This window comes from Rhagoletis zephyria, unplaced genomic scaffold (assembly GCF_001687245.7).
Source record: "Rhagoletis zephyria isolate East Lansing unplaced genomic scaffold, Rhagoletis_zephyria_1.1 Rzeph_scaffold_03751, whole genome shotgun sequence".
Classification (NCBI taxonomy): Eukaryota; Metazoa; Arthropoda; class Insecta; order Diptera; family Tephritidae; genus Rhagoletis; species Rhagoletis zephyria.
Genome location: NW_016160834.1, coordinates 10821 through 21592, shown reverse-complemented (window position 1 = coordinate 21592; position 10772 = coordinate 10821). Strand labels below are relative to the sequence as shown.

Below are 10772 nucleotides of genomic sequence, written 5' to 3'. Positions count from 1 at the left end.
TCTGTCATGGCCATCATTTCGTGATATGTTCACGGCCATATACATCCTTAACAAGCGCCTCACTCTGGTTGAGAAACTATTTCACCTCAACCAAAAGACTCAAGGGGAAGCCAAAGACATCGTGAGAAAGTGTCCACTTACCAACGAAGGCTTCCAAACAGCCTGGAAAAGTTTATGCGAGAGATATGAAAACAAGCGTATCCTCGTAAATACACAACTGAAAATACTTTTCAATTTAAATTCAGTGGAAAATGAGTGTGGTAGCTCAATAAAAAAGTTGCAGCGGGATATAGATAATTGCTTATCGGCCCTAAACAGTCACCAAATTAACGTTTCAAACTGGGACCCAATTATAGTCTATCTCTGCTCCACCAAACTTCCAGAAAGTACGCTGGCTCTACCATAGACCACAAAAATGATATACCAAAGTGGGAGGATATGGACAAGTTCCTATCCAACAGGTTTCAAACGTTGGAGACGTTATCAGGCTTAAAAAATTCCAAAGCTGTGACAGCGTCAAAGCCGCAACACACAACCAAACCAGCAGAAGCCTCCCCAAAACGACTTGGCGTTTTCCAAGCAAGCGTGACCAAGTTCACTTGCATAATGTGCCAGTCCAATGAGCACAAGTTACGCAGCTGTTTCCGATTCTTAAATCTGACACCATCTGAAAGAATAGAGTTCATGAAAAGCAATAACTTTTGCTTGAACTGTCTTAAGTCTGGACATACTGTGTCAAGATGCACATGCTCGTTTAATTGCAGCAAGTGCCACTCCCGACACCACACACTCCTGCACCTTGCGACTGACCAGAAAATGCCTACAGCGCACCAAGTGCCGGCGAGCTCAACTGGTAATCCAGCATCTTCATCGAAGCAAGCACAAACAAAACGCAAGTCAGGAAAACCAAATTCAAATGGGAACAAAAATGTCAACTCTTGTTTTGCAAATTCAAATACTGGTGTGCTCCTAGGAACAGCGCGCGTAAATATACATTTAATGGAACCGATTTTTCTGCAAGAGCTCTTATTGATTCCGGGTCTGAGTGTTCCTTTATAACGGAAAGACTCCAACGCCGAATCAACCTGCCATCCAAAAGATTGCATGCCCAAGTTTCCGGCATCACAAATTCCATATCGGCGCAGGTCAAAGAAGCATGCAACATAGAAATACGGTCACCGATTGACCCATTATTGCGGTCGACTACCACTGTGCTCGTCTTAGCACAACTAATTGGAAATCTTCCAACTACCCATATTAGCGCTGTAACTAAACAAGCATTCCCAGATTTGGTTTTGGCCGATAAAAGGTTCTTTGTTAATGAGCAAGTGGACCTTGTGCTTGGAGGAGATATTTATCCAGAAATCATTTTGAGCGGCTTGAAGAAAATGTACTTCATACACTTCTAGCCCAAGAAACAGTGTTCGGTTGGATATTAACCTGCCGTACAGATGCAACAAGTGCAACCAACCATATTGCTTCATACTTTAGCGAAGTCACCTTGGATAAGCAGCTTACTGCGTTCTGGGAAGTAGAGGATCTGCCGAAGAGCAAAAGCCTAAGTGAGGAATACAAGTACTGTGAGGAGCTGTACAAGAGTACAACTCAACGTACCAAAGACGGGAACTATGTAGTTTCGCTACCATTCAGGCAGGATTTTCCAGAGAATGTCTGCCTAGGACCCTCCCTAAAAAGAGCGTGCTCACAATTTTTCCGAAACGAGACGCGATTGGCCAAGGATCCTGGACTACAAAAGGAATATAACAGGGTATTATCGGAATACGAATCGTTAGGGCATATGTCAAAGGAAATAAATAATATACCAGCAGAGTCCTCCGACAACTATTTCCTGCCTCATCACGCGGTCATCAAGGCAGAAAGCACGTCAACAAAACTTCGCGTGGTTTTTAATGCCTCAAGTCCGACGGCAAATGGTGTAAGCCTCAATGATGTACTGCTCCCAGGACCAGTACTCCAGGCGGATCTTCCCATATTAATCCTACGTTGGAGATTATATAAATACGTCTTCAACAGCGACATCGAGAAGATGTACCGGCAAATTATGGTGCATGACAATCACACTAAGTTCCAGCGCATAGTTTTTCGTACCAATACGAACGAACCGATCAGTCTTTACGAGCTGAAGACGGTCACTTTCGGGGTTAACTGTGCTCCTTACTTGGCAATAAGGACACTTTTACAACTAGCTGATGATGTGGAAAACTCCTCTCCGATAGCATCCAATATTTTACGAAGATGCATGTACGTCGACGACGTTCTAGCGGGAGGACACAGCATTGACTCTGCGATAAATGCCAGAGATGAAATAACCCAAGTGTTAGAGTCAGCCGGTTTTCCATTAAGAAAATGGACTGCCAATTGCGAAGATTTACTGAAAGACATTCCAAAAATGAATCTGCTAACCGAAGATTTTCTAGAATTCGAAGAAACTAGTGCAGTGAAGGCTCTCGGCATAAGATGGATTGCCCATACGGATTTATTCTATTTTATGGCGAAACCATTGGAAGAAAGCGATAATCCGACGAAAAGGGCGATATTATCAGCTATCGCCAAACTTTTCGACCCCCTGGGGTGGCTCGCGCCCATCATAATCGTAGCCAAAATACTAATGCAGGGTATTTGGCTGGAAGGCACGGACTGGGATGAAACCGTAACTCCAACTACCCTGGATCGCTGGAAAAATTTTACACAACATTACCATGAGATCGATAACATACGAATACCTCGATGGGTACATTTCTCACCAACAGATGACGTCGAAGTACATGGCTTCTGTGACGCATCGGAAAAAGCGTATGCGGCTGCTCTATATCTGCGCGTTACACAAAATGCAAAAGTTTTCGTAACTCTACTTTTAGCAAAAACAAAAGTAGCCCCTGTAAAGACTATCTCATTACCTCGATTGGAACTTTGCGGCGCCGTACTGCTTGCAGAAATCATCGAGACGGTACTCAAAAATCTTGACTTGGGACATTTAAAAGCACACCTGTGTGTTTAGGTCCGCGACCTAAATATATTGCACCACCCTAATCCGCGTTTTGTCACTTGATGTAAGAGCACACAAACACATACATAAGTTACGGCTATCTTTCCAGCCGCTAACAATAAGCCCCACTGTACGGTAACTTATTGGAGGGGACACTTAACGAAAGTTACTGTGCGGTGGGCTACATCCCTTTTCGTTTGTTAGCACTTGGTCACTTCTTAGAAGACCGTCTGAAAGGAGATACCGCAGCTGTCACATCTCGTTTGGTAAGCCAATTTTTGTGTATGAAAATATTTAAACGCACAGATAACTACAAATAAAACGACCTTTGATTCACTGTACTGAAACCACTTTGTCTTTTATTTATTCTTATTTTTCGTTACATTAACTTTACGCTGGTGCGCTCCATCTTCGTGCGACGCCACCTGCGTAAATATTGGTCCTTCGAGCCGGATTTTGAATCCTGTATATCAATAACAATAGGATCTATGATTGAAGGTCGACTATTTGTTGGAAGAATCAAGCTTTCCGAGTTGGAATTTGATGATTGATCAATTATAAAAGTTTCTGTATGATCCAGCGGAGTTACACGTTGTTTCACAGGCTTAATTACCTTATGGCGAAATGTTGAATTATCACATATTATACCAATATTGCTGTCCTGGGCATCACCGAAACTACTTAGAACATTCTCAGAACTTGTCGGCGGTTTTCTGACATGAATGTTTAACCCAGATTGAACGAATTCATTTTGCCCTTCAAGTCTTTTATTGCTATTATGTACATTCGCATTGGCACTTCTTGCAGATATTGAAGACAAAGGGACAGATGTCACACTCGTTAGACGTGGTGTGTTTTCAGAAGTACAGGTAGCAGCAATCACAGCAACAGCTTGACAACTATTAGAATTTGAATGCTGCTGTATTGTATCAAAATGCAATGATGATGCTGCCGGGGATATTGATTGCGACCGCATACGTTGTTGTTGGTATATGCTAGGTTGCAGAGCTGCAGACGAAGGGATAGCCGTTGTTTCAGTTACATGCTGTTGCTGTTGTTGAATTCCAACAATTTCACGCCATTTCTTTACTAAAGACTTAGCTCGGCGCGCTAAGTGCTCATCCTCTTGTACGACGCCTTAAGACGTTTATAAATTTTGCCAATCTGGTGGCCTCCAATTGCTCTTTTGTAATCGTTGTGCCCTCCAAAGTGGAAATAACTGACATGACTGTATCCATATTAACCACATCATAATTTCGATCGAGCGCTTGACATAAACGAAAAGTTAAATAATGTATATACTTAGTGTTCATTTATAATGAACAAAACGAAAAATAGTATACGTTGAACGATAACTGCAACTAAATAACAAAACTATTACTGGTGCTCATGGACACTGAAGAATTTCGGCTTTTTTCTCAGGTGGATAGAATATAATTAATCCCAATTGCATTATGTACTGCAAAACAAAGTTCAACACGGGAAGTAAAACAAATTACGTTTTTGAAAATTTTCCAAGCGTTTTTCCAACTTAATGTTAGTAAAAATGTCGTTCGCCAGCTTGTTGCATTGTTCGCCTTTACTGTTTAATGTTACACTCCACCCGCATATCTACAACGTTCTCTGCGCATCGTCATTGACACGGATACTAACTGTTGAAATCTTTATTTCGAAGTACTAACTCTTAAACAATACTAACATTTATAAGGAAGAGGTATTTGTTTTCAAATCGTACCTTTTTACTAGATGATAAATCTTTAGTTTTTACAGCAAATTTAGAAAAAACCCAATGTGACTCGTCGCACGCATATCACTACCGTGCAAAACAACTTATCGCGTAAGCGTGCCAAAAGTCACGGTTTTTAATTCGTACAAACTGATTGGATCTTTTGGGCAACTACGAAAAACTATTCGCTGATATTTTGTTTGATTTTGATTTACCCAAATTTGTCGATACATCTTTTCTATATCGCTGTTGAATACGTATTTGTACAGTCTCCAACGTAGTATAAGAATGGGTAAATCGGCCTGAAGTACTGGGCCTGGAAGAAGGACATCATTCAAACTCATGCCATTAGCGGTTGGGCATGATGCGTTGAATACAACCCTGACCTTTGTAGTGGTGATTTCTTCCTTTAAAACGGCGTGGTGAGGTAAAAAATAGCAGTCCGTTGAATCTGGTGAAATGTTTTTGTTAATTTTTGACATATGTGCTAGTGTCTCGTATTCAGATACAACCCGGTTGTACTCTGTTTGAAGGACAGGCTTTTTCGCTAGTCGCGTCTCGTTCCGGTAGAACTGAGAGCACGCACTTTTCAGCCTAAGGTCCTAAGCACACATTTTTCGGAAAATCGCGTTTAAAAGGTAGAGACACAATGTATTTACCATCTGTATTTCGTGTCGTAGTTGCTTTGAAGAGCTCTTCGCAGTATTTATCATCTTCGTTGATGCCTTTTTTCCTTGGGACATCCTCCAGCTCCCAAAATGCAGCTATCTGCTTGTCCAACGTGACTTCGTTAAAATAAGATACGATATTGTTGGTTGGACTGACTGAATCCGCGCGACCAGTCAGTATCCAACCGAGCACGGTCTCTTGCGCGAGAAGGGTATTTAATACGTTCTTCCTCATTCCGCTTAAAATTATTTGCGGGTAAATATCTCCTCCTAAGACAAGGTCAACTGGCTCATTGACGAAGAATCTTTTGTCCGCCAAGACCAAGTCTGGGAACGATTGCCGCGTCATTGCGCTTATCTGACAAGTCGGAAGATCCCCGGTTAATTGCGGTAAAACCAGCAAGATTGCTTCTATATTAATTAACGGGTCTGTGGGTGACCGAAGTTGAATAGCACACGCTTCTTTTGCCTGCGCAGATACAGAGTTATTGATGCCCGAAACTTGGGCATGCAAGCGTTTTGATGGCAGGTTGATTCTCCGTTTGAGTCTCTCAGTAATGAACGAGCACTCAGAACCAGAATCTATAAGCGCTCTAGCCGAAAAATGTATACCATTATAGTGTATGTTTACGCGTGCTGTTCCTAACAAAACTCCTTTACTTGTATTTGCGTAACAAGAATTTACATTTGCAGCCGATTTGATGTTTCCTTTTTCAGATTCGCGTCTTGATTGAGCCTGGTTTGTAGTAGATTCTACGTTACCCGATGGATCAGTTGTTGCTTTTGGCTGAATTGGCATATGGAGCAACTTGTGATGTCTCGAATGACAAGTGCTGCCCAGCAGATAGACAATTCAAGCAACTGCGAATGCTCTTCACGTAATCTACTCGCTCCGTCGGCTTTAGACGCAAAAATCTGTCGCACTTTGATAGCTTGTGTGCATTGCTGTTGCACATTTTACATGTTGCCTTTGTTACACTAGCTTGAAAGGCGCCAAGCTTTTTTGCAGGCGTCTCTGCACTTATTNCCAGGACAGCAATATTGGTATAACATGTGATAATTCAACATTTCGCCATAAGGTAATTAAGCCTGTGAAACAACGTGTAACTCCACTGGATCATACAGAAACTTTTATAATTGATCAATCATCAAATTCCAACTCAGAAAGCTTGATTCTTCCAACAAATAGTCGACCTTCAAACATAGCTCCTATTGTTATTGATATACAGGATTCAAACTCCGGCTCAAACTTAGTTACTTCGATACTCATGAACCCCGCAGTTGGCTGCAAAATAGCGTCGTCTAAACCAAACAAAGCACAATCCGCTAACTTAGATAGCAAACCCAACATAACTACTTCGGCATTCCCATCTTTGAAATCAAAAAAAACTCAAAAAGGAGAAAAAACGCAGAGATAAGGTTGACGTCAATGCTCAAGGTGGTATAGATAACATCGATGGTGTCAAAATGTCTGCTGTATTAGATGAAAATTCATCCAACCCACAACGTCGTCAGCAATCTGGGGACAATGCAGAACAATTTACGTCCTTTGTTAAGGAAGACAAATCTCGCTTAGCATATCCAGAAATCCTTTCACTTCTGGATAACAGCTCAGTTAGCTCTATGTTTCCTCCAGAAGGCTCTACAAATCCTGTTGATGACACAAATAAAGTAAAGTCATGGACTAGTAACAGTAGCCATGCGCCTTTAAACTTATCAACATCTGACTTAACTTTCACTGGAAAATTCAAGCAAGGCAATACATTGCCTTCGACAACTTCTGGCAACGAATTAATTGTGTTCAATGCGCACCGTCGCACCGTTTCTCCAAAACAGGTTCCTACAAATAGCTTTTCATTACAAACTGGACACTCGGCAACAAAAATTATGCCATGTCGAGAAGTTGGCTCAAATTCTAATGACAGCAATTCGAATAGTCAAGCTTCTCAAATGGATCTCATCGATATAGTTAGTAATGATAAAATTGTGCATGCTTTTCAGGCCCAAAGAAAACAAGATAGTTCGAATCCCCAACAAAAAACAGTTGGGGCTGCAAACATATCAACGTCGCAAGCAGTACCAGCACCGGCATTTTTCCCACAAAAAAATTCCACCCTCGAATACTATGGAAGCTACGATTGTTGCGGCTTCAAATACTCTTGTTTCGTCGGACAAAAAACTACCTAGAAAGCGAGGTCGTAAAAAAGGATCTAAGGGTGTTGATTCTGTTATTGCAAAAGAGACAAGTCTCACTTCCCAAATGCTCATGACATCTTTGGGTAGTGGAAATAAAAAGGTCAAAACCACAAAAGAGCTGTATGCTGAAATGCAAAACCGAAAATTAGGTATAGCCGTCACTTCGTCTTCGCCGACTTCAAGCGGCTGGCCAGTACCACAGCAACAAACCTCTCGTCCCACATCATCTTGTTCAGAACCTTCCTTGCAATCGCCGCACACATTCGATGCTTGTTCAACTAATGCTACTATGTCTATCGGGACGACACGATTTACACCTGATAATTTCCTAAATAATACACATGCTGACGAAGGTGAAACTACTAGCGATACAGTCACTTCAGAACCATCACGCGATAGATCCGCATTACCTCAGCACTTAAAGCGTTCTTTATCCATTGATAGCAACAGTAATTCACAATTCCTTTCTTCAGTAAAAATTACTGCTATTCCGCGGTCTACGACCGAAATGCAAAGTAGTGATACCGCGAATCAAATTGCCGCCGTTGAGAGACAGTTGCTTGAAATCTTTAAAAAATTGCCACCTGTACCGAATATAACTGCTATTGAGTTGAAATTTACGGAAGAATCAATACCGTGTACTTGCAAAATTACTGAAATTTCTCCAGAAAACCGTGCTCAAAAGGAATCTATTAAAGCGCAGGAAGCTGAAATAGAGACTATAAAAGTAGTACCTGAGCAAAACAATAGGCAAAGCGCTTCTCAAGAGCGAACCTTTGATAAAACGGTTGTAAGGAGTGAGGCAACTGGTGGAAGCACTATAATTCCTGGGGTATCTGAACTAAAGCACATGCCACAGGAGACGTCTCCATCACCCTCAACACGTCCAAAGCCTAAAAAATCCATATTCGACCTAGATTTCGATGATGATGATGATCCACTAAACACTTTAAAAGCTGAAGCCGCTGCTGCCATTTTAGAAAAAGAGAATGTAGACGAAACTCTTAAAATTGAAGAGCAAGCAGAACCACAAGTGAGTACCACAGTCGTAAATCAGTTTGAGTCACAGTTACTCGACTATAAAATGTCCATTGAACAAGCAATGATTGAGGAGGCACCAATGCGTATATTTCCCACGTATGAAGTAGAAGAGGATCCCCTTTGTATGGCCAAACAACGTTTCGACATACAAACGCAAAAAATTACAAAATTTCACATTGATGCCTTACATAATTGCTTCATACCGAACGTAAACGGTAACTGGGATAATGCAAATAGCACCATAGGCTCTAAAGTGACACTGGATGAAGTCATAGCAGCCGTTGATGCCGAGACCGGATATGTTATATCCGATGGCTGCAATGTTGTTCCAAAGTACGGTTCCCTTGTGAAAGAACGAATCCGTAAAGATTTAAGTCATATAAGTTTTTCCAAAAATTATAAGTCGAAAAAGGTAACTGCTACCATGGAGCAAATGTACGTCGTACCATTTCTGGGTGTTGCTCGTTCAATATTGGTCTTCGAGCCTAAAAAGTAACCACATTATACAGTCTACACAGCATCTCATCTGAGTTTTTCAACTGCCTCAACATTTTTCCACATTGGTCACGACAGCATCACGTTCGCCTACATCTACAACCTGAGTTTTTCGCACCACAACCAACGTGCCACAAGAGATACTCAAGCAGCGATTGTTTGGTTCATCGCTTAACCGGCTGTTGAAATCGCTTAACCGGCTTCATCACATTGACCACAAGTAGCACGTTTGCATCACATCATCACATTTGCATCACAGCACCACTAGTTTCAGCGACACATTCTTTAACAAACCAGCATATCGCACTACACGGCATATAACAACACATTAAGGTACGTGGTTGAATTTCATTGCCCTTGTGTGTGTACGAATCTTAAAAAAAAAAAAAAGCGCGCGTGATTATTTTGTAAAAATAAAAAGGGGAGAAAACTCAGTGCTTAATATTTTTCCGAAAACAAAAAAATAGAACATTTTCACGTTTTTTGATATTCACGTTAATGAATTGCGCGAACGTCCATTTTGATTCTTAATACGGTGTTGTTTGTGTAAAAAATACCAGTCGCATTTACCGAAGCACAAGATTGATAAAATTTATTCTTTTCTTGCAAAGCACAGAATTTAGTTTTTTCTCATTTTACTGGCTTTCACTTTATTTGCATTTTATTAATCGCGTAACTTCAAGTATATTTTGCGAAACTCCTTTGGTTTCTTTTCACAGTGCACTTGTCGATTATTAGTGGCGCGCTTGTACATATTGCTGATCACTTCACTGGATTGTTTCCCCCATTTATTTGTTTGTTGCATAAAATCACAGCCGCGCTTGAATAAACACAATTTCTTCATCAGAAATTTTAAATAAACTGCATATTGTGAATATCAATTATTTACACACGTATATCACATATTTGATAAGTTGGGTGGCGAGTGACTTGCACATTTTTGCATATACGCACATACACATACGTAATTACGTATTCGACAGTCTTACTTGGCTTGAGAATAAATAAATCGGTATTTAAATATACAAGATATCCTTTTTTGTTCTTATAAGAATCAGGCTTATTTCGTGCTAAGCGTTTTTAGTGGCAATGTTTCCCTACAAATCGGCGATTTCTATTACTACAGACAAATTTCTTTTCTTGCGTCCAGTTGAGTGGTCTTTGGTTGTCAAAAATGGATACCTTTATTCGTCAGGCAGATTCAGTAGCAGAATTTGAATCTGACTACAACTCGATGCAGCCATCAGAGCACACAAAGCACTCCTTAGCTTTCCAAAAGGACGAATTGAAGGCTCTGTGGGAAAAGGTAAAGGGGTCTTATGATGAACTCTGCGCATCAAAAGAGCTCGAAACCAAAGACCTGACATCGATTAAAAAGAAGTATAAAAGCACCTACTTCAGTTTTTTGCGGTGCCAAGCAGCTATGGCTGATCTTTCAGAGCAACTCGCAAAGACTGAAAAGGAAAGCGAATACAAGTCAGGTCGCGAGCTTAACATTCATCTCCCTCCTTGTGACACAGACGTTTTTAAAGGAGATTATCTTTCGTGGCCATCGTTTAGGGACATGTTTACGGCTATATATATTCTCAATAAGCGCCTTACCCCAGTTGAGAAGCTGTATCACCTCCGGCAAAAGACT

General features: G+C 41.0%; 1 protein-coding gene across 1 annotated transcript; it reads left to right on the top strand.

The window, feature by feature from the left end:
- Positions 1–6268: 6268 nt before the first annotated feature.
- Positions 6269–9134, top strand: LOC108369585 (mediator of RNA polymerase II transcription subunit 26-like). The gene is given in 4 exon segments (XM_017624722.1): positions 6269–6279; positions 6384–6780; positions 6782–7491; positions 7526–9134. Coding segments are annotated over 4 exon segments (2727 nt in total).
- The last annotated feature ends 1638 nt before the right edge of the window (positions 9135–10772 follow it).